Source organism: Podarcis gaigeae, assembly GCF_964106915.1.
Source record: "Podarcis gaigeae genome assembly, chromosome: 14".
Taxonomy (NCBI): domain Eukaryota; kingdom Metazoa; phylum Chordata; class Lepidosauria; order Squamata; family Lacertidae; genus Podarcis; species Podarcis gaigeae.
The window spans coordinates 16528453-16552897 of record NC_139690.1 but is presented as its reverse complement, the minus strand read 5'-3'; the positions used below and the strand labels follow the sequence as shown (position 1 = coordinate 16552897).

Here is a 24445-nt window from a genome sequence, read left to right as displayed (position 1 = left end):
CCCTTGAAGCAATGTTTGATTTGCTCGTTCCGCAAGTCCATTCTGCCATGGCGAGCGAGGACTAGACAAATCGTGTTGAATTCCTTTCTCAGTCAGAAAAGCTTCAAACTGCTGAGAAGTGAATTCTCCCCCGCGATCACTGAAAAGAGTCTTTACCTTCTTACTATGCACATTTTCCAACCAAGCACAGAATTCCTTGAACCTTGGAAAAGCCTCTGATTTCTGCTTGAGATTGTACACATAAATATACCTGGAAAATGCATCAATGAGAACCATGAAGTACCTGTTTCCACCCAAAGAGGGCGCTAGTGGTCCAACCAAATCAGCATGAACAACCTGGTATGGTTCTGTAGCTTGCCTACTAGACACCTTACCTTTCGCAGCCATTTTTACTTTGTTTGCTGCGCATGCCTTGCACTTCATGTGGTACCTGCAGGGTTTAATAGTCATACCTTCAACCAAGGCAGGCATTTTAGATACTGCCTCAAAATGCAAATGACCAAATTTTCGATGAAAATCGTGAATACATTCTGCATGCAAACTTTTGTTAGAACCTGCAATGCAACAAGTGTCATCCTGCACAACATCATCAAAATACAAAACATACAAACGATCAACATATTCAGCATGCAATACATAATCATTTTTCTTTGTGATGATGCACCTTTTGTTCTTAAAGGAAACGTCAATTTTCCGCTCATTCAGCTGTCCAACGCTGAGCAGATTATGTTTGGCATCTGGCACATAAAGCACATCCTGTATCGATAAGTCCAAACTGTGAAGAACAACAGTTCCGTAGCCTTTACTGGGAATTGTGTGGTCATCCGCCTGGTGAATCGCACCTTCCTGAGGTGTAAAAGACACGAACAGTCGCTTATCGTTGCACATGTGGTGCGTTGCAGCCGAATCAACAACGAAGAAAGATCTAGATGTCTTCTGGACCTCTGCAACCTTTGGAGTGAAGCGTGAGACCATTGCCTTGTGCTGCGTTGTCCTGAACACCGGACCTTTGCCTTTGCCTCGGCCTTTTCCACGCGATGAGCTTTCGCTGCGCTGCTCTGTCTTGGCCCTGGGATATCTGCATTCCCTCTTCATATGGCCTAGACGTCCACACGTGTAGCATTTCACTGCCTTCAAAGCTTTGGCGCCATCTGGTGGTTCCACTGCACTATGGGATGACGTCTGTGAAGTCTCCCCCTTGCCCATGCAGCTATCACCCTGGCGGTCTGCTTCATTCTGAATCATGGCAGTATCACAGGCTACTCTGAGCTGAGCATGTGGCTGATTGGCATCAAATTCCCCACTTGCCTCATCCAGCCTTCTGCAGCTAGCCATCATGACTCTGGCATTAGCCTTCTGCGTCATCTCTGCTGCTTTAAATCAAGCTGCTTTATACAAGCTGCGTTTGTTTACAGCTGCTTCAATCCAAAAGCAAATTCAAAAACAGCCTCTGCTTTGTGAACCTGTGCCTTTCTGCTTAACTGCTTTGCTTATCTGCAGCTGCTTCAAACCGCATTCCAAAGGCAAGTTCAAAAGTGAAAGTTCTCTCTGCTGTCTTAAATTCATGCTGCGACACTGCTGCAGCTGCTTTACTTTCGATTTCCCCCAGCATAGGAAAAATCCATCCCTCTAGCCTTTTGCCTGTGCCACGGCAAAACCGGCTATAAAAGTTCAAAGTCCAGCCATAAAGCCATTAATTAGAAGCTGGCAGGCTGCCCGGAGCTGTAGCACATACCTCATCAAATCATCTTGACGCGCAGAGATATCGTCCGATCCGGCCCTCTGCATTCCGATCCTTTGCCGGCACTCCAATTCTTTGCTCCTTTGTTCCTTTGCCAGGAGCCCGACTTCTGGAGTCCATTCTCAAAACACTGCGTTTTTCTGGGCCCGGAACCAAATGTTGGAGATAAGCAGTGTCCAGTGCACAGCGGAATGATGAAAAGTACGTGCCAACATGCTCTATATTACTTTATTTACACTTCAAAACTGGTAAGTTACAGGAAAACATCTTCCCTCTGCCGGAGCAGAGAAAGGCATCCTCTCTCCTCTAAAGCACGGAGAGAAATCACACTGAACTGCAAAGAACAGTGAAAAACAGGAAACCAGTGTACGTCACATCCAGTTTCCTTTCCCGTGAGAAAACCCAACAGCACTTGACTGTGGAATGTAAACATTGTCTTGTGACAAGCACTTCGCTGCTCAGTGAAGGAAGCAGAAACCAACAATCCCCTTGGTGAGTATAGCAGGTATGACCCTGCAAATGCTCCTAAACTACAACTCCCATAATCCTAAACCATTGGCCATGCTTGCTGGAGTTGATGGGATTTGTAGTTCAGCAACATTTGGAGAGTCCAAGGTTCCCAACTTCAGGGTGTAGGATTGCGGCCCAAACTGCACATTCCTTTTGGAACAGGGCATTCTAAATGAGGTTCTAACATTCCCACCTGTATTCTGAAAAAGATTCTAAAATTGTTCTGCAGCATAAACACGACTGCATGTGATGAGAGCTCCCACCCAGCAAAGAATGATTAAATATTATTTGGAAGTGAGAGAGATGACATTCACAGAACCATGTCCCAGAATTATTATTATTTTTTTTGGGGGGGGGAGCATTCTAAAACATTTTTATTTTTTACAAATAGATTTCAAAGAAGTTTGGGGCGGGGAGTATTTTTAGATTACAGTAGTGTGCACACTTAAGCAATTAAGCAAGGGCAATTGATTAGCAACCCCTGTCTGCTACTTAGCCTCTTTATTCCTATGGAAGCAGTAAGGGTGTACTTCGTTTTTCCACCATAATTTCCCCATTTTGGCTTTATTTCTGTTAAATAAATCATGGCACGATGTAGTATGTCATGTGTTGTTCATCTGAGGTTGTGTTTACTGTATTGGTCCGAATATAAGCCGCACTCTCCCCCCCCCCAATTCTGACCGTGAAAAGTTAAAGTGCAGCTTAAATTCGCAACCTTACAAAAATCGCTGCTGAAACAGACATACAGTAAAACGGAACAGGTGTGAGTGCCTGCAGAATTTAAGGGAGCGGCTTATATTTGGGTACTGTATTGTCTTTTTTTCTCCCCTCCCCTTAATTTTAAAGGTGCGACTTATATTTGGGTGCAGCCTATATTCGGGCCAATACGGTACTTACCATATTTTTTCGTGTATAAGACTAGTTGTTTTTTTATTAAAAGGTTATGCTAAAAATTTGGGCTAGTCTTATACACGGGGCAATCTCCCCCCATTTTCTCAATTTTTATCTCCAAAAAAGAGGAAGCGTCTTATACATGGGGGCATGCTATACACAGAAAAATATGGTAATTTTAAGACCTGCTAAGGAACATATGATTGTTATTATGTCTTCATATGTAAAACCACATAATTCAAAGAGGGTCACTTCCTTGTTCCTATGACTGTATCTCTCTATACATGAGAGAGAGAATGAGATAAAATATACAAAGACACCTATCTCTGGAGTTTCATAAAGCATATCTCTACGATTAGATTCTCCACTCTGGCACTTTGCTTCCGTCAGTGTCTGCAAAGAAGCTCAACGCTCTTGGAGCCTCGGAAGCGAAATCAGAAGACCTGCATGGTTGCGTGTTTCCTAAAGACTTATAACTGTCGTCCTTTTTCCTGCTGAGGTCAGTCCAGCTTCCTAAGCACAAGAATTGCTTGGAGCATTGAGAGGGAGATTTAAGCATTATCCTACAGCTGGAAGAAAAAGATTCTCTCGCTTTCCACAAACATCCTTCGTGCAGAAAAGTGAAGTCATTTCAGATTGATTTAATTTACTTTTTTAAATTTTAGCAATTGTGGTTCTTTGCTCTTCTGTAAGCAAGCAACACGGCTAAGTTTGAAAGTTCAGAACGAACAGGACGGTATTTCATTCTGAGCTTAATCTTTTGATGCAAAAATAGGCTGCAATAAATTAAACTTGACTTGGATTAGTAACTGGAAAATTGAGAGCATTTCCCTTCAACAGTTTCTATACACTTCAGGCAAACAAATCTAAACCAGCTTGATACTAGTTTAGCAGTCACATAAAGAATCTTGTTGGTTAATGTTAGAAATAGTGGGGTTTTTTTGGAGGGAAGTGGAATCTTTTCTGTAATTTCCTATCTTGAAAAATCAGATATGATTCTTATAAAATGTTGAAAATAGCAACTCTGTTGTGCTCCATCCCTTATGCTGCACAACTGACCCTGAGCCCTGGTTATCGAAACACCAAATGCTTCCCCTTAGAAACATAAGCAGCTAATTTACACAGATTCAAAATCAGATAAATTCTTCTGGTCTAAAACGGTTGTTTATCAGTTTTCTACTGGTGAAATCCTTGATATTTGCAGATATTCATGTACTTGTAAATCATATTCCTGTAGTATAACTGCAGGCAGCAAAAGTGGATTTTGTGAGCCTTTATGGTCTCCAAGAGACTTGGAAGGATTAACACCTGCTGTTTGTCTGAGCACCTCACTGTCCAGGCTGCATTTCAACATATTTCCTATAAATGTCGATTTTGTTGGAATACATGTTTGAACAGCTAAAGGATGAATAGATATATTGATGGTGATTATATCCTTAATGTACTTGATGCTGTTTGTATCAATATATATTATGCATTTCCTTTTTTTCACTGTTAACTTGCAATAAAAGCCAAACTCAAAACCACTGGTCTGCCTAGCTTAGTATTTATTTGTCTACACCAGGGATAGTCAATGTGTTGCCCTCCAGAGGTTGTTGCCCTACAATTCCCATCAGCATTGATAACAGGGATGATGGGAATTAGAGTCCAACTGCTGGAGGACAGCTTTCCAGCGTCTCACTGTTTCCCAGTCCTAACTGGAGAGGAGATGCTGGACTTTTTTTCATGCAAATGATGGGCTCCACCACCAAGTTCCTTGCCTTAAAATATTTATTTCTTTATTGGAATTATGAGTCTTCTTCTTCTTCTTTACAGACAGTAAACTCAAAGCGACATACAATTTAAAACAAAATAAAATAAAAATCATGTAAGGACGACAATGCAGACATCAGGCAAAAAGGTTGCTCTTAAGGTCTGATGTCCTGGGAGAATGGATTGCATCATGTAATCAAGATTCTCTGGCTTCAAGTTGCTACTGCACTTTTCTTCTTGTGCAAAGATTATTTCTGGAAATGTTATTTTGAGCAGAGGCACACATTTGGGCTCATTTCACTTTGGAGAAGAATTTTTTCTTAAGCCAGAATCGTGCCAAAGCTCTCCCGCACTGGGAAATGCCAGCGAGCAATTAGCAAGGGACCGATTAGAGCAAATCCACATGTGAAGGTTATTTCCTGCAATAACACCATTTTCACGTGAAAAACCTGCACATGCAATACTGCTGTTATCAGGCATTCAAAACGCTATCCCCACAGGGTTTGCTAGCCAATTAAAATATTGGACTCAGTCCTTCCCTTCATTAAAAATCCATTTTATTTCCATAAACAGGAGAGGCTGCAGACGGAGCAATTTAGCAAGGAATGGTGAGACAGATGACATCATTTCTTGGCAGAGAAATGGGAGGCTGGGGTATCCCCTCTCTCTCTTTCAGTCTTTTAAATGCATTTTTTGGGCTATTCCAACCAGGCAAGAAAAAGCATGCTATTGAGAAAGAAAACGGGCAAGTGAGGCCATTTAATAAAATGCAAGGGGGAATAATTGGCAGGAGGAGGTAATAATCACAGGGGAATTTTAGTCCGCAGGTGTTTCTCAGAACCTTTGGAGATCTCGAACTATTTCCCAAGCTTCTGGTAGCTGAATCAGTTTCTCCACCTGCCCTGAATTAAAACGGAAGTCTTATTTACTCTTACAACAAAAAGAGTACAGAGTACAAAAAGGAAGAGTCATTAGTCCTACTGGAGTCTCAGTACAAGCTGCTGTTCTCAAGTGGTATTAAGCATGTTTGGCATCATGTGTATTTTCTTTTTACACACACACACACACACACACACACACTGATGTAAAACACCAGGCACTGCACAACTCCTGCCCCCAACCAAGACTGGAACCAAAGCATGCACACTCTCATGACACTGCCAAGCTGCATTCCCCTACATACCTGCAGGACGTGGCTGGAGCTGTGCTCTAAACCACCGAACCTCTTGGGCTTGCCGACTGGAAGGTCGGCGGTTCGAATCCCCACAACGGGGTGAGCTCCCGTTGCTCGGTCCCTGCTCCTGCCAACCTAGCAGTTCGAAAGCACATCAAAGTGCAAGTAGATAAATAGGTACCGCTGCAGCCGGAAGGTAAACGGCGCGTTTCCATGCGCTCTGGTTTCCGCCATGGTGTTCCGTTGCACCAGAAGCGGTTTAGTCCTGCTGGTCACATGACCCGGAAAGCTGTCCATGGACAAACACCGGCTCCCTCGGCCTGAAAGTGAGATGAGCGCCACAACCCCATAGTCGCCTTTGACTGGACTTAACCACCCAGGGATCCTTTACCTGCAGCAATGAATTTTATTTTATTTTCACCCATGGAGTGTTGATGGGTTTCCAAACAAGACAATTGTTGAGCACGGGAAGAACATGCCTTTACTTACCAGAGCACATGCACCCAGGACTTGGATTATAAATATTAACTGAGGCAGGAGGGAGAGAATAATTGCACTGAATGCAGTCCATTTTTTTAAAAAAACAACAACACAAGAGAATGATTTAACAGTAGTCTTCATGCTTTCGTTTTAAGTGTATTCAGACAGTGGAGTGGGGCTAAGAAAACACTTTTCCTCAACACATTTATAAATAATCTGGAACTAAAAGAGGATCTCAGGCATGGGTGTCCAACAAACCTTACCCTTGTTTGCCTAAGCGTTCCTATTCTTCCCTGTTGCTTACTAGAGAGGGCAGATTAATTTATTTAAGTCATCTCTCTCCTGAATCTACTGCTGTCCATCAATTTCACTGCGGGATCCCGAGTTCCCAGTATATTATAAGAGAGGGAGAAAAACGTCCTCACTACGTAAGATGTCCTATGGAAGCTTCCTAAAGCAGAGTATTAATTGTCCTGACCCTTTTATCTGAGCACTAATAATTTTGCTCAATTTAGCCTCAACAGTTTTATCAGGATATAAATCACAAGTGTATCAAATCTGCAGGAAATAAGTTGCTGCAAGTACCTAAATTTTTCAATGACAGCACAAGGTGTTAATTGAGAGAGTAATAAGGACTCATTTATGTAAAGCAACTGTTTTCAAGAAAGCGTTTGGGTTTTTTTTGGAATCCTGACATGCCTGAAAAACTACTGAAAAGCTTTTTCATTACTGAAAAAGATTAGTAATGAAAGTTTCCAACTGAAGACAGTGGATGCATATTTCACTTCAGAGAGGGTAACACTGAAGTAGATAGCACCCCACATGAAATAAGAGGGCAGTTGCCTAGTTAAAAGAAATCTTAAGCTGGACTTAGTAATGTACACTTACTAGCAAGGAAACCCTATTTAAATCAGTGGGATTTACTTCCAGCAAGACACAAAAAAGAAGTGCAAAATTAGTTGATATTATGAAGCAAGCTTCAGCTGATTAAATCTACATAAATTTGAACAGGAGATGAAACCACAGTTCAGAAGCAAAACCATGCCCAGTTCTTGGTGATGCAGGCATGTATCACAGAAGACACCATCTTAGAAGAGTCCTTCCCCTTTCCACTCCCACCCAGGACAGAAAACCTTTTGAGGTGGCACTTATTAAAATCTGCAGATGGTTAAGTACTCACAGTGAAAACCCACAGAGCTCTCAAGACCCATATCTGTTTTCACTGAGGTATGGTTCGTGGGATAAATGGTTTTAGACATTGTCTTTTTACTGCTTTTTATCATTTTAGGGGACAATTGTTTTATTGTTTATTGACGGTTTTATTCGTCAGGTGTGTTTTGCTCTATTCCATTTGATTTTGCAAGCCGCCTTGAGGGAGGTTTTGCCACTGGAGGAAGCGCAAAACTATTTCAATTAATAAACAGTGAATTATTCATTCATTGATTTATTCAAAAAATGCTGGCTGATTAATCAGGAGTAGTATTCTAATAAATCAAAATGTTCTACATTAATCCATCTATAGCTGGTTAAAATTAGACCAAATGCTGATGCCTATTTGACTCAAGGTATGCGGGGATCCTGGATCAGCCCTGCAGGTGTCCCTTGGCAGATGAGGAGATGTGAAAACGGTTCCCAGGAGGTACGACGTTTGCAAGCCACTAATATAACAAGGAGGCTGTAGTGTATAATCACAAGAAAAGAAGTTGGAAAGGCTTAGGTTTATTAAAACTCAAGCCACAGACAACTCGCAGTAAGAAAACCCACACAGAATTGTACATCCAAGGTGACTTTTTTTGAATCTCCGGTACAGAAGATAATCCACCTGCACTTAACAGAGAAAGAGAATTGAAGGCAGCTATTTGTTTCTGCTGAGAGTCCTTTGCTTCTCAGCATGCTCCACGATTTTCTCGTCTACATAAAGTCCCTTCCGCTTTCTTACAGCATTCATGTACTTGCGGGCCTGGTTCTCGGAGTCTGCCTTCTCCCCAAAGTGCAGATACTCTTCCTCTGTGGTTGGTACCCAATATGGATCATCTGAAATTACCTAGGGGGGGAAAAAAGAGAGGAATTGTGCAAAGAGCTGAATTAATGGAAGGGGCGGCAGCAATGAACAGTGATTTTTGACCGTCAGCTAAAAGCAGACATATTTGAAATTAGGAAAGATGCACTCAAATCTTTAAAAGGTACCAGTAGTCACCTAAAAATGAATGAAAAATACTCTGGTTTCTCTTCAGATCGTATAAATCTTTCGCCTTTTACTAAAAATGAATGGAAAATAATTTCTGCTCAGTATGTCCCTGACAATTATTGAAGTACAGTTATTTGGCTGATATCTCTCTTCCTCTATTCCATCCCTCTTTTTTTTTTAAGTTTTCAGTTCCTTCTTTTCTTTTGTTGATTTTCTCCTTTTTTTTCTGTGGGCGTGTGCTGATTTCCCAGGGGAATCAACAAAGCAGCCTGTAAGAAGTGTAGCTGTATAAATATATATTTGCATTCACATTTTCAGTTTCATAGGGAATCCTGGTTTATTCTCACAACAACCCTGAGAGGTAAGGCGAGACAAAGAGATAGGTTTTATGAAGTTTCCCGGTCAATTTTGGGTTCAGCGCTGTGCATGTGCACACGATCATGCACATATCAGTCGCGCATTTACAAGGAGGTGAGAATTATCCCATTTTTAAGCCTTACAAGAGCCTTGTGTGGTGGGTTAGGCTAAGCTGGAGATCATTAATGGTGAAATGATTACTCTGGCCTACTGCAAGGGCTGCAGGCAAGGTGTGCTGCAGTATGGCAGTCATCTAAAGATAACAAATAAAATCAGCAAGGGTACAGCCAGGATCATTAATGCACCAACTTTACGAAATACTCTGAAGGTATCACAAGTTAGCGGAATCTGTATAGCATAGAATCGGAACTGGATTCCTGAACGTCTAACTGTACTGGTAGAAGCCACTCAATGAAAGCTCCAAGAATAAGCAGATGGAGATGAAGTGAATTTAATTTTTTATGCTCAGAGAGCTTTTTTTCTGTTGATCTTGGAACCACAGGAGGAAAAAATGGTCATCTCACAGCCTTGCACTGTGTGTCATTTTTCACTTAAAATTCCTTTTACTAGCTTCCAATGTTTATTGCAGTGAAACCTGATTAGTCAAAAGTACTGTACGTCCACAACAAACTGCATTGTACCTCTCATTCGTTTACTTTGGAAACAAAAACGTCCTCAATAGATGTCTGCTGTCAAAAAGAGATGGCTGAGAAGACCATGAATTTAAAATAGCTAAAATACATTCATTTACTGCAGGATATTAAGAGGATCCTAAGTCAACATTGCAAGCCCAGGTCCCTCCAAATTAGGGTCTGGTTCCTAACACATTTACTGCCACTGCCGGCCATCCCTCCTTGCTGGCTGAACTGGACCTGTAGATGCCAACCTTAACTGGGCTAAAGACTCATCATTTCCAGCTGAGCTGCATAAAATGCATTAGGTAAAGGTAAAGGGACCCCTGACCATTAGGTCCTGTCGTGACCGACTCTGGGGTTGCGTCGCTCATCTTGCTTTATTGGCCGAGAGAGCCAGCGTACAGCTTCCGGGTCATGTGGCCAGCAGGACTAAGCCGCTTCTGGCAAACCAGAGCAGCGCACGGAAACGCCATTTACTTTCCCGCTGGAGAGGTACCTATTTATCTACTTGCACTTTGACGTGCTTTCGAACTGCTAGGCTGACAGGAGCAGGGACTGAGCAACGGGAGCTCACCCTGTCGTGGGGATTCGAACCGCCGATCTTCTGATCGGCAAGTCCTAGGCTCTGTGGTTTAACCCACAGCGCCACCTGTGTCCCTAAAATGCATTACTTCAATGAATTATTTGGGAGACATACACAACTACAACTCCCATACAAATCAGGAAATGTTGCTCCCCAACATCTCAGAAGCTTCTCAGCCAGTTTAGGATAAGGTGTACAAAGCCAATCATGTCTATAGTAAATGCTCCCAGTCACTGGTTCCTCTGGTACGTGGGAAGTAGTGAAGTCTAACACTGAGATGTCAATATCCCAACAAGGAAGAGGAAAGGGAAGAGGGTGGCCGGGTGCGGGTCACGTGGTGGCACTCAAGACTCCTGATGATGTCAAGAGCGACAAGAGCCTGAATTTTAGAACTGGATTCAAGAGAAACAAGCTACTTTCTTGCACAAGCAACTTGGAAGGGGATAAAGCAGCAGGTTTTTTTGTTTGGTAGGCGGCAGATCTGTTAACACATCTAGAGAATTACACAGTGATTTTGAACTCAAGTCTGTATTTTCCTCTCACAGGTGTCTGAAAACAGGGAGCAGATTTCAGACTTTAAAACTAAAAATGCTCTTAGAAAAGGGATGCAATTCTACTCTTCTTTCTATTCCCCTAAAGAATCTTCTCTTCAAAAGCTCTTGATTGTAAATTACATGGTTGGAGAAAAACACAGTTGAAGCAGAAAGGACAGGAGGCAGAAAACTAAGTGTACAGGTCACTTATTTTATTGCCGCTATCAACCAGCAAAGAGCCTCTGAAGATCCAAATAATATTTGATCCATGGTATCTATTTCAGCATTTCAAAAGATTTCACCTTCCAGAAAGAACACTTTAAAGAAAGGATCTTTTCTACAAGCACAAAAACACCCCCCTACTGTTTTCCCTGTGTGCTGGTTACCTTGTTAGCAGGCTAAATAAAAGAAAAACAGCTCTGTTGGGTGAAACCAAAAGTCTATCTAATCTAGCATCCTCTCTCTCTTTCAATGGCCAGCCTGAAGCTTATGGGAAGCCCACAAAATAGGGTATAAACGCCTGCCCCCCACTGTTGCTCCCAACCCCAGAAACTGGGGCATTCAGTGGGCTACTGCTTCTAAAAATGGATGATTCTCCATTTACTGTCTCCCTTTATGCTAGGAGCTCCCAAAATGTGGACCAGGGGTCTGCAAGCTTCATTCCGGCGGTTGTGTCTGCATTAAATATCCATGTTGATTTTAAACTGGTTTTTTATTACTTCTTTTATTTCTTGTATTTTATTCCGTTGCACAATTTGAATTCTTCGAAATGCAAATTATAACATAATAAAATATGATGCAAGAAATAAAAGGAGCGATAGAAACACAATTAATAACCGTACAGCATCTACTTAGCGCTGCATTACAACCGCTGCAACAGGCAAAACAATCATTAAGTGGTCCGCCAAGATCCTCAGCAATTTGTCAAGTGGTCCTTGGGGGGGGGGGAGTTTGGGAAGGAGTGTTTTACACCAAATATTTCTCTATTGTATTCCACCACATATGTCTCTCTTGTGTGCAGAAACACATGTCTCAAACATCGGCCACTTTATAGAGAATGAAGAGAATTATTTTAAAATTGTCCTTTCCTAGTGCCTTATTTCTACTCTTTTTTTGTGGCAGGAGAGGAGCAACCAGGAGTAGGAGACGAAGACAGCTGTTGCCTTCATGTCCTGCTCACCAGTTTCCCAGAAACATCTGGCTGCTGCTGGACACATAATGCTGGACTTAATGGACTTTAATTTAAATCCAGCAGAGGATAGACCATCCTAACCCTAACCCAAAACCTACTGAAAACAGAACAGAATACAGTGGTACCTCGGGTTACATACGCTACAGGTTACAGACTCCGCTAACCCAGAAATAGTGCTTCAGGTTAAGAACTTTGCTTCAGGATGAGAACAGAAATCATGCTCTGGCGGCATGGTGGCAGCAGGAGGCCCCATTAGCTAAAGTGGTGCTTCAGGTTAAGAACAGTTTCAGGTTAAGAACGGGCCTCCGGAACGAATAAAGTACTTAACCCGAGGCACCACTGTATTGTGAAGCATGCATTGGAAGAAGCAAATATACAGTGGTACCTCTACTTACGTTCACCTCTGGTTACATATCCTTCAGGATATGTACGCGGCAAACCTGGAAGTATTTTTCCGGGTTTTGCCGTGCGCGCAAGCGTTCTGCACGCCGCGCGCATGTGCAGAAGTGGCACCTCTGGTTGCAAATTCCTCGGGATCCGACCAGAGCTCCGGAACGGATCCTGTTCACAACCGGAGGTACCACTGTAAAGGCAGATAAAAAGCCGCTTGTATGGCTTGGCTTAGGAAAGAATGGAGCAAATTTAAGTCTTGACCACCATTTAACCTTTCCCCTCCTTTATCTTGATCTCTTTTCCTGCATCTACAAGAAATTGTACACCAAGGCAGATGGGAGTGAATAGAATTTTTACCTCCCAGTGACTGAAGACCAGCTGTGGACTGGCTAGGCCGCTTGTCCTCTTCCTGATTTCATCAGCGAAACCAAAGCTCTCTGCTACTGGCAACACCGCTTTGATAATAAACACGTCTGTCCCTTCTTTCATCTCTTCCTGCAACACCCGGCCGACTCTTTTGGAGAGGACAGCGTAAACGCGACCTGAAAAAGGGAAAAGACCTACTGAGCTTGTTGCATCCTTTTCATCAATTCAGATGCACAATTACTGAACTGGGAGGACTAATTAACACCCGGGGCAAGAGGGGGTCTCGAGAAACAGTCATATAGAGTAACCAGCTACGATTAAATGATGGTGTGAAAAACTTCAGATCTCAGAATATTAAGAATATTAAGAACCCTTCACTCAAGGGTTGGAGTGAGTTTTACTGACCACACAACTGCTGCAAAATCTCAGCAGGAGCACTGGGGTTGTGCATGATCAGTAACAGGGATCCCACTCCAACAGGAAAGTATGGAGTTAATTATCATATGAGGTATTTAATTTTCTTTACCCCTAAAAATAGTGGGCAATGAGCAAACAGACAGAACATCTAAGTGCAAGCCTTAGTCAACAGGATGTTGATCTTAAGCCCCAGGAAGAGGGGTTGCTTAAGTAACCTAAAAAATGTAATACAAAGTCAATATACAAAGATGAAAAAAGAACCTAAGAATATAAGAAGAGCCTGCTGGATCATGGGAAATCTGTAAACAGGAGCAGAGCACAAGAGAACTCTCCTCTCCTGTGGTTTATTTTTATTGAATCTTTCAAATTATTACATAACTCGAATCATGCATATAATTTTTTTATACTTTTTTCTTGACTTCCCATCTCTCCTTCCCTGATTTTCTTTTATTTCCCCTTAACAGCTGCATTAAAACACATCGACATTTATTTTCTAAGCCCCACAAATCCATTCTCTACATTCCTCCGTTGCTCATATCTCAAATCCTACCCATGATTTCATACAGGAATGACAATTTGATAGGTCTACGTTCTTCTATAAAAATATTGTCATTTTGTCATCTTATTTTAGCAGTTTCTCCTGTGGTTCCCAGCAATATAGAAGTATTGACTGTGGAGGCAATGAAAAGGGAACATGGTCAGTTGCCACTGACAGCATTATCCTCCGTGAATTTGTTCAGCTCTCTTTCAAAGCCATTCAAGTTGGTGGCCGTCACTAACTCCTACAGAAACAAGTTCCATAGTTTAACTATATTGCAACTACATTATATTGTAAACCGCCCCATGATCTCGGATGAAGGGCAGTTCAGAAATTTAATCAACAACAACCACCTGCTGAGTCAAACAGATAATTCCATCTATACCTGGAGAATCACAGGAAATATAATTATTTTTGTTGGCCTTTGCCAACCTAGCGCCCTCCAAATGTTTGGGACCACAACTTCCATCAACCCCAACCTGCATGCTAGATGGGCCTGATGGGAACTGTAGCTAAAAACATCTGGAGGGCATCAGGTTGGCAAAAGCTGGCATGGCTTTCCCCCTACGGATGTAACATCTACCATGTGATCTGTTTGTAACTCGCTCTATGTGGGGCTGCCCTTGAGACTGACCTAGAAACTCCAGCGGGTGCAGAATGCCGCAGCGAGACTCCTTACAGGGTCCTTGCTGCGGGATCACGCTCACCCAGTGCTATACCAGCTGTACTGGCTCCCGGTGGAGTACAGGATCAGGTTTAAGGTGCTGGTTTTAACCTTAAAAGCCATATACGGCCTAGGACCCTCGTACCTACGGGACCGCCTCTCCTGGTATGTCCCACAGAGGACCTTATGGTCTTCAAACAAAAATATCTTGGAGGTCCCAGGCCACAGAGAGGTTAGGCTGGCCTCAACTAGAGCCAGGGCTTTTTTGGCTGTGGCTCCAATCTGGTGGAACGCTCTGTCACTAGGGCCCTGCGGGACTTGACATCTTTCCGCAGGGCCTGCAAGACAGAGCTGTTCCACGAGGCCTTTGGCCAGGGCACAGCCCGACCCCCTCCTTTGGCAATCCTCACAGAACTCTAGCCCAATGGTTGCCATTAATCTGATTTGAGCTGATTTTGTAATGAAACGATTTTAGAATGTTGTATATTTTACTGTTGTTAGCCGCTCTGAGCCCGGCTTCGGCTGGGGAGGGCGAGATATAAATTTATTATTATTATTATTGTTGTTGTTGTTGTTGTTGTTGTTGTTGTTGTTGTTGCTGGTTTCATGCTTACCTAGGACCTCAGCCGTTGTCATAATCTCACAGGTGTACATGGCAGCCATAAGCCTCTGTGGCTTTGCTTGCATAGCATAACGACATGCTTCCTTCATGGTTGCAATCAGTTGTCCAGAGAAAGGGCCATAACAGTCTGCAGACAAAGCCTCTCCTTTGGGTTTACTGGATGATTTGAGGCTACACTGATCACCATCTTGCAGCTCAGTTTCAGAAGCCGATTCAGTGCCTCCAGTCCTCGACACAAGGGCAGTTTCCTCCCCTGCCGATGTCTCCTCTGTAGACTTCCCTTCATCCGAATCCTGCCGGTTAACTGACATTTGCTCGACAAATCTGCCCATGTCCCATTTCTCCACCGAAAAACAGACACCCATAAGCGGTTCTTCACACATTGGTCCCGAAAGCGTGGCCAACTGGAACCCGCTGACAAGACTGTTGTCAAAATCCCGATACACGCTCGCTTCCTTGGGTGGCTTGCTTCCTTCCAGGCACTGCCAAACAGACCTCTTGTAGCCTTCACATCTGTTCAGCAAAATGTTCGGCCCACATTTTCGGGGGCCAAAGGACCAGATCCCATCAACGGCATTTCTCCATTTCCTTCCGGGTAGATTTTCCTCTAGTCCTTTTTTGAACTCCTGTATCTGGTCAAAGGTCTTCGGATTCATCTCTTCTGTTTTCTTACCTTCATTCAGGTAAGAGGAGAATTGTTCTATGGTCCGAATTAAGCCGCTGTTCTTCTCCAGTAGTCGAGTCACCTCCTCAGGAAGAGGCGTTGCTCTGATGCTGAGTGTGGCATATTTGTTTGGCGTCGATATCGTTATCAGCCCATCTGAATCAACCTGCACACCTTCAGGGATTTTGTTCTGCTCTTCCTTACTCTGGTGTATGATGGCAACTTTCTGTTGCTTTCCTATTTCTTCGTTCACCATGTCAACTTTGGGGGGTCTTGTTATGGTTTCCCGGAATGGAATAATTGGTTTCGATACGCTAATTTCTATCTTGGCAAACCTACAGAAAGCCAAAAGGCTACAGTTAGACCTCACAGCAAATGAAACTTAAGTCTTCAAGGGTTTCAGTGGCGGGTTAATGCCAGTAATCACATGATGCCAACTTCACATTATGATTAACCATTGAAGCCCGCTGCCCCCTAAGACATTAAGCAATTACTCAATAATGGGAGCCAGGGAGGGAGGCAGCATTTATTCTAGCACACTTAAAGCAACAGGCATCCCGCCCCCTCCACTGCAACCCGTTATGTCAGAGTACAGTTATGAGCCTGTTTTGGATCCTGGTACATTCCTGATGAGGATATTAGGAAGGGCTATACTTCAGTGGCATGGGATGCGGGTGGCGCTGTGGGTTAAACCACAGAGCCTAAAACATGCCGATCAGAAGGTCAGCGGTTCGAATCCCCACGACGGGCTGAGCTTCCGTTGCTCGGTCCCTGCTCCTGCCAACCTAGCAGTTCGAAAGCATGTCAAAGTGCAAGTAGATAAATAGGTACCACTCCGGCGGGAAGGTAAACGGCGTTTCTGTGTGCTGCTCTGGTTCGCCAGAAGTGGCTTAGTCATGCTGGCCACATGACCTGGAAGCTGTATGCCAGCTCCCTCGGCCAATAAAGCGAGATGAGCGCCGCAACCCCAGAGTCGGTCACGACTGGACCTAATGGTCAGGAGTCCCTTTACCTTACCTATACTTCAGTGGCAGGACAGCTGGTTTGCATGCATAGGGTACCAGGTTCAAGCCCTGGCATCTCCAGATATGGCTGGGAGAAAACCTTGCTTGAAACCCTAAAGAGGTGCTTGCCAGCCAATGTAGACCAGGGTTTCTCAAACTTGGGTTCCCAGCTGTTTCTGGACTATAACTCCCATCATCCCAAGCTAGTAGGACCAGTGGTCAGGGATGATGGGAACGGTAGTCCAAAAACAGCTGGAGATCCAAGTTTGGGAAACTCTGATGTAGACAATACTGAGCTTGATGGACCAATGGTCTGACTATACAGCAGATTCCTATCTTGAGGAACAGAACAGGCTCCAAATTCTCTCAACTGCCTCTTACAGTTGTTGTTGTTGCAGCAGCAGCAGCAGCAGCAGCAGGTCTCCCATCCTCTGAGCTGCAACCCAGTGAGTTAGTGTGGAGTGAAGTTAAGTCCTAAAATATTATCTGAGAAGGGCAATGGGCCCCAGCACTTTCCTCGGACAGGAGATGTGTGAGTCACTTAGGTTCATATTCCAGAACATTCCAGATCTTTGAGACTCTGCTGCTTGAAACCCATCCTGCCTCCAAGGAATTAAGAGTGGTATCAGGATGGAATGAAAACTCAGTCCACAACTCAATGAGTTAGACTAGAGACCCACTCAAGAATCAGGCTCCTGATTTCTGTTACTTGAGCTGAACACGTCAAGTCGTGTCTATACGAAAAAGACTGCTGTGAAAAAGATGGCAACAAACATAGCCGTTGCAGAGCAATCTACTGTTGCACACAGTGTGAAAGCTTTACAACTGTGTCCACCAAACATTCTGAGTGATAAAAATGGGCTTTTCTACAAAGAGGATTTCTAGATGGGCAATGGTTGCAAACAAATGATTTGGGAAAACATACAAAAGCAGTTTACAGTTAATATGCAGGGACAACCTAATTCCCAATTCCTTAGGGATCTTATGATTTATGTGGAAATTGTTCAATTTATGTGGGTACTTTTTGATGTTTTGTTCATTGTTTATGACGACTTTTGTTATGTTTTGCAGTTATGTAATTTTATATATGTTGTCAGCTGTCCTTGAGCATGGCTTTAATTTTGGAAAGGCAGTATACAAATAAATGATTGGCTGATGGATAGAGGAGGACACGAGGAACGCCAGTATGAAAAATCTTCCATTGTGCACCGGCAACAGTGAGGAAGAATTGGGAAAGGATGCTTTGACCTTTCCATAAGTTAAACCACAATTACACGTTTAACTGTCTTGTAAATGCTGGATTTAATCACTGAGCCTTGAGCAATTCTTCCTTTTCCTCTCACGCCACCTCTCCCTGCCACCAACCTCTCTTTCAAGTCATCCAAACAGCGCTGAAGATGGACTTCTCCTGCTGTAATTAACACGTGCTCCCCTGTCTCCTGGATTAAAACTTGTACACAAGGATCAGCTTGGTTTAAAAGCTTCATGCCTTTAACCAACTGCGGCATCTCACCTGGGAAGACAAAAGCACTTTTAAATGAAGTACCTCTGAAGCGCTTGGGTTTCAAAGTAACATACGAGCAAAACTCAGTAAGAAAGGGAGCACAGGCTGGTGTGAAATGCTGAGTACAAAGAATAGGATAGAATAACGTTTTGTTTAGCTTTTAGCTTTTACATATTATAACAGCACTAAAAATCTTAAGAGGGATTAAAAAAATTAAAAGACTGTGGGTGGATCTGTATGTTCTAAGAGACACAGGGCTGCCACTCAAAACAACAGCCCCATATCAAATCCACTCTTCTCCTTCCAGAATGTATGTTTCATGCCCTGATGCAATTACTGTTTGCTTGCCCTAACAGTGACATAAAGTGGGATCAAGCAAATGCAGAGCTCAATAAAGCCACTATGCAATATAACTTATGTGCCAGGGAAGGGGAATTTATGGTCTTCCAGATGTCACTGGACTCCAACTCCCATCAGCACCAACCAGTCTGGCCCACAGTGAGGGCTGATGGGAGTTGTAGTCCAACATGTTCCTGTTGTACACATTACAGACCAACAACAAGATAGAACGAGGCTGTCATTGCCCCACGTTTCTTATAACATGCTGACATCCATCCTAGTATGAGTATGAGTGCTTCTAACTTAATATTTCCTTATTAAGTTTCCCAAACTTGGGTCTCCAGCTGATTTTGACTACATCCCTGACTACTGGCCCTGATTGATAGGGATAATGGGAGTTGTAGTCCAACAATAGCTGGAGACCCAAGTTTGGAAAACCCTGCCTTATTGCGAGGCAACCACCATACTATCATTTGCTCAAACTCATTTACGACCACTCCTTCCCACCCTTGTGGCGTTTCGAAAGAGGGAAGACACTTACTTGGGTGTTTTGGCTCCACAGCAACTCGCACAATCGGTGTTGCTTCGAAGTTGAGGGGGTTAAACGGTGGGCAAGCTGGTGACGATGAGAGCGTTGCCGACTTCAGTACGAATTCTTGCAACCCTCCTATCCCTACAAGGCATTGAAGCATGAAGTCAAGACACACACCCTCAAGTCAACACAAATATTCAGCTACGTGGCCTTCATATAAAAGTAACAGAAACTTGCCAACCATTATGATGGGCACAGCGGATACGGAGGAGGGTTTGCATATTGTTGAGAGCACAGGGGAGGAGAGGTGAGGAACTGCAAAGAATCGTTGAGCATGGAGACAGATTGTCTCCCGATGGCAACAGCCGTAGTTGCAAACTACTGCTGCATATACTCTCAGGGTATACTCTCTTGCAGAATACAGTGGTACCTTGGGTTAAGAACATAATTCGTTCCGGTGGTCCATTCTTAACCTGAAACTGTTCTTAACCTGAGACACCACTTTAGCTAATGGGGCCTCCTGCTGCTGCCGCGCGATTTCTGTTCTCATCCTGAAGCAAAGTTCTTTCCGCGCAACAATAGGTAGAGTTCCCAGATGTTCTACCCAGGCACTAACCAGTCCCATACAGCTTCAACAATATTGCTTTCATAGAATCGTAGAATTGTAGAGTTGGAAGGGACCACAAGGATCATCTAGTCAAACCTCCTGCAATGCAGGAATCTTTCTTCACCACCATATCTGCATTTTGTAGTTTTCTAAGAGCCTTGCTGGGTCAGATGAAAGGTGCGCTTAGTCCAGCATAATTCCCCCCTTCCTTTTTTTTTGCAGTAGCTGGGCCACATGTAGCTGGGAGCCCCGCAAGGCAACCAGGAAGACCCCAGCCCTACCCATTGTTTGTCCCCAGCAACTGGTATTCCAAGGTATCCTTGAGACCACCTCTAGTGGGTGTCCAAGTTGGGCATTTGCCAGGGCAGAGCAAGAGCAGCAGAGGGTCTTGCCATTTCCACTTAGCATCCATAAAGCAGGAACAGCCTAAGGAAACTCTTTAGTTTGCATGTCCCACCGCTTCCAGGTTAGAGGGGCCCACGGAAGGTGCCGTGCCCAAGGACCCCCAAATTCCCAGAGCCAGAACTGGGAATAGTACTTTTGAACAAGATTGCATTCAGCATCATGGCTACTGTTAGGATTATTATTCTGAATTTGTCTAATCCTCATTTTGCAAGCATGGCTGTAGCCCTTTTGCCACGTGTTTGTGGCTGCGAATTCTATTAAGTTAACCATGTGTGTCGTGCTAAGCTGCATAAGATCGTACATTTTAAAAGCAATAATAAATTGCACACAAATGATATAAGAATGTGTTACGTGCTCCACATTTTCTGCGTTATGAAAAAAAGAATGGTTGTGCCTCTTAAACTACAGTGGTACCTCGGGTTAAGTACTTAATTCGTTCTGGGGGTCCATTCTTAACCTGAAACTGTTCTTAACCTGAGACACCACTTTAGCTAATGGGGCCTCCTGCTGCTGCCGCGCGATTTCTGTTCTCATCCTGAAGCAAAGTTCTTTACCCGAGGTGCTATTTCTGGGTTAGCAGGGTCTGTAACCTGAAGCGTCTGTAACCCGAGGTACCACTGTACTGCTCCTTCTCCTAATACAACTAAGCATCCCAAAGTAACTTGCCCACCTGCCCATGTTTTAGATGTTTATGGGATTTGTAAAAAGAAAAAAAAAGAGAGCTATGTTTCATTATCCAGAAACAATTCTTATCTGCCATGGGCAATCAGGATAGTGGCTAGTCAGAAGCTTATACTGACCCTATTTATCAGATTAGGATAGTGATCTCTTTGCTCAAAAGGCATAACGTTTTTGTACAGGACCACTCTTTTACAACCATGAAGTCTTCGCTTCATTCACATCATTGGTAATAACTAAGGTAGAATGAGTTAAACCCCCGATATCCTCAAATAACAAGCACATGTTTTAAGCCACAAACTTCCAGACTGTTGTTCCAGTTTTGATTTGCAGCTGAAGGGGATGAATTGCTGCCAAATCTCCAAAGGAAAAACAGATATATAACTTGTGTGGAGGCCAGTTTTAATCATGGTTTTGAGAAAATGTCTCTGAGCTTGCATCACGTTTGTTTTTACTTGTGGTTACCACTAGCGCTGCGAGGCCAAAATTTAAAAAAGACGTGGTGCTTTGTTGCGTTATTAAAAAGTTATTTTGGTGCTGACCATATTGAAGGCTTTGTTCTTAATTCTTGACAGCATTGAAAAAAAGAAGATAATGAATGTGCAGAATGAGCAGTATCCCAGCACTGTGCATTCTGTTTTCTGTCATCTTCCTTCTTAAAAATAACCTCTCCTTCCTTTTTTCTACTGTTTTTAACACTGGAGACACAGCCAATATGTCCCAGCCCCACGCAGAGCAAAGGGTGCAAGTTTCTTGCAAACTGCAACCCACTAATAAATGTCCAGGGCAGGGACAGCAGGATGGTAGATTGGCGCACACTGGTAGATTTCTAGCTGATTTGCAGGAAGTTTTCAAACTGCAAGTTAAGGGAAGGGACATTCTGTGCCTTGGCTGACCTTGAACTTTTCACTTCTCTCAGAGACTCATTGCTTACTTCCTGTAAAATATGGTTGCTTGCCTTTGACCATGTCTATGTACTGTTTTACAAATCTAGTTTTAAGAGTTTTAGTGTTGAATCTCTAATCCATAGTAGATGTAGATTTGCACTTGCATATATAGAGGCTCGTGGTGGTGGTGAAGCAGTAAGCAATTGGCTTTGTGACCCAAGTCACTGGTATGTACCATATTTTTCGCTCTATAAGACACACTTTTTCCCTCCTAAAAAGTATGGGGAAATGTGTGTGCGTCTTATGGAGTGGATGCAGGCTGCACAGCTTTTGCAGGCTGCACAGTGGGAGTGCTCCCGCTGTGCTCAGGAGGCTTCGCGTTGCTTTTGCTCAATCCCTCTTGCTCTCCTGGCTTCACTTTGCTGGAGAGCCGCTGCGCAGCTTTCCCTCTCTGCTCAGCTCCCCTACAGTGAAGCAGCAGGAGAAACGGAGCCCCTTCCATTTCTCCTCCCGCTTTGCTGGAAAGGTGCTGCGCAGAGAGAGAGAGAACATTTTTTTTCTTGTTCTCCTCCTCTAGAACTAGGTGCGCCTTATGGTCAGGTGCGTCTTATAGAGCGAAAAATATGGTATCTCACTCCACCTTTATCAGCCTGTATTGTACATTTCTAGTTGGCTAGTGGTCCACTGGGTTTTGGGAAACTTCCCTTACCTGAAGCCTCACCCATCCCTGGCCCTAGAATCAGTTCATCCAACCATTGTTAGCTGTGTGGCTGCTACATAAAATTCCGCATTCCTCTCCTTCCGTGGACAGCTGATCATACACAGGAAATTTTATGGTCTCATAGTGCCAAGGATACTGGAGCTCAATTCAAACACCTAGTGGCCAGGAACTTAGTAACCTACATTTGAGAGTTGCCAGAGATTGTTTGAACATGGAACTCAGAGTCTTCTGTACATACAGAAGGGATTATGATTATGCCACACTGGCAATGCAAAAGGAAGTGCCTTTATTCCTGCACTGCAGGCAGCCGGACCCTCTCGGGGTCCCTTTCCAAGTCTACAATTCTATGATGCTATGGAGTGGCTCTGCCTGATATTAATAGCAGGATCCCAGTCGCAGGATCCAGTTCTCACTTTTAAAAAAGCAAACAAGGGAGACTTCTGCCAGACGTCTATTGGCAAGGAGTTCCACAGGGCAGAGCCTGCCACAGTAAAAACCTGGTTCCTGTTAAATGCCAACAAAATCTCGGGCATGTGGGGGACCCTCAAAATTGCCCTGTCTGACCTCTGTGTTCGAGTTGGAGCATAAGGAATCAGGAGGTCCAATGTAGCTTTCTCGGCAAAGGAGTAACATGATCTGGTGAACAGACTGGTTTCTGTATTCTGTACCAGTTGGGGGAAAGGGGCTATGTGCATTACGGAGTTGGGGAGAAGGGCTGCTGGAGGCAGAGAGGGAGTGGAAAAATTTTCCCCAAGACCTTCATGTGAATTTGGAAGAATAATCTGATTTTTTGCAACTGCAGTTGGGGAGAAAAATCAGAGAGTTAATGAATCTGAGATGAATCTCGTCTCGGAGAGCTCACCTATCCTTGCTACACTCTTCATCTGATTCAGAAATATGTTGGAAGTAAAAGCAGTTTTCTAAATATTTCCTTGTGCTACAGATTAATAATCTTATTTAATTTGTTCAAATAGACACACGCTATTAGGAGCGTCATCTGACAGCAAAACATACAGAATCCGGAACAGGGTTTCTCAGGTAACATTAATTCACTTTAGCGGTTGTGCCAATCAAGTACAGATGGCACAGATAAATTAGGCATTTGAGTTCAGCCTGCTTGCTGTGGATACAAGAAGAGTTCCCCACTGTGGAATTTATAGGTTGTGGTTATTGCAAGAGGAATGCAGAATGAAAAAAACAAGTATTATGCACATTTGAAATCCTAGCTGCGTCACCAAGAAAGGAAGAAGCTAAGCATTGTCAGATCTTCCTCTGTCCCATCATCCACCTATTTGTAATATGTTATGTGTCTGACAGTATCCTGGGATCGAGAGCCTACTTCTTTTAAATGCTGTTTTGCAGTGCTCTTTGATTGCTTTGAAGATTAATAGTCGGACGTGTGTGTGTGTAATCCCTATATATAGCTCATATATGTGCATCATTTATTTATAGCCCACTGTTTAGTCAAAATGGTTCTTACAGCAGTATATGAAAACCAGTATTAAGATGATCCCTACTTACAATTTACAAGGACACGACACAAAAGGAAAAAGAACGGGAGTGATAGAGGAAGGAAGGCAAAGCAAGCTCAAGGACAAGTTATTAAGGTTATATACATGTTATGTGTGTGTGTTCTCGAAGCTACGAACATGAGTTTGACCAAACTGCAGGAGGCAGGGGAAGACAGGAGTGGCTGGCGTGCTCTGGTCCATGGGGTCACGAAGAATTGGACACGACTAAACAACAACACACATACACACACAAAATCTACACTGCCCACTAGTAATATAGTCAACTTTTCTGTTTAAGAGTGATAGACAGAGAAAGGATTCATTCCAGTGGCTTTGAAAGGAGGGAATAATTCATTGGGCTTGCTCAACTTACACTGGGTTCCAAATGTGGACAAACTGATTTTAATTCACACCTGTTCCCTTCCATGGTAGGTAAGACACAACATCCCACCTCTCGGGCAGCTGTCAATTGAACGGGGGCTAAAAATTAAGGCAGCCTTTAAGGCAGAAAATTTGCACATAAAGGTATTTAAAAATTGTTGTCTTGGAGACTTTGT

At 43.4% G+C, this 24445-nt stretch overlaps 1 protein-coding gene and 1 long non-coding RNA gene across 3 annotated transcripts in view; one reads left to right on the top strand and one right to left on the bottom strand.

Annotated features, from left to right (window-relative positions):
• The window catches only part of LOC310831832, a 301862-nt gene that overhangs the window by 210811 nt on the left and 66606 nt on the right, over nt 1-24445 (top strand). The gene's annotated exons all lie outside the window — the stretch shown is intronic.
• EFL1 (elongation factor like GTPase 1) overlaps nt 8252-24445 on the bottom strand; it is a 63623-nt gene continuing 47429 nt past the window's right edge. For both annotated transcript variants that reach the window (XM_083712496.1, XM_083712497.1), the window contains exons 16-20: nt 19089-19220; nt 18070-18217; nt 15029-16035; nt 12787-12971; nt 8252-8592 (exon numbers count right to left, since the gene is read on the bottom strand). In XM_083712496.1, the coding sequence (XP_083568622.1) occupies nt 8404-8592; nt 12787-12971; nt 15029-16035; nt 18070-18217; nt 19089-19220 (1661 nt within the window). In that variant the 3' untranslated portion in view covers nt 8252-8403. The remainder of the gene's footprint in view (nt 8593-12786; nt 12972-15028; nt 16036-18069; nt 18218-19088; nt 19221-24445) is intronic.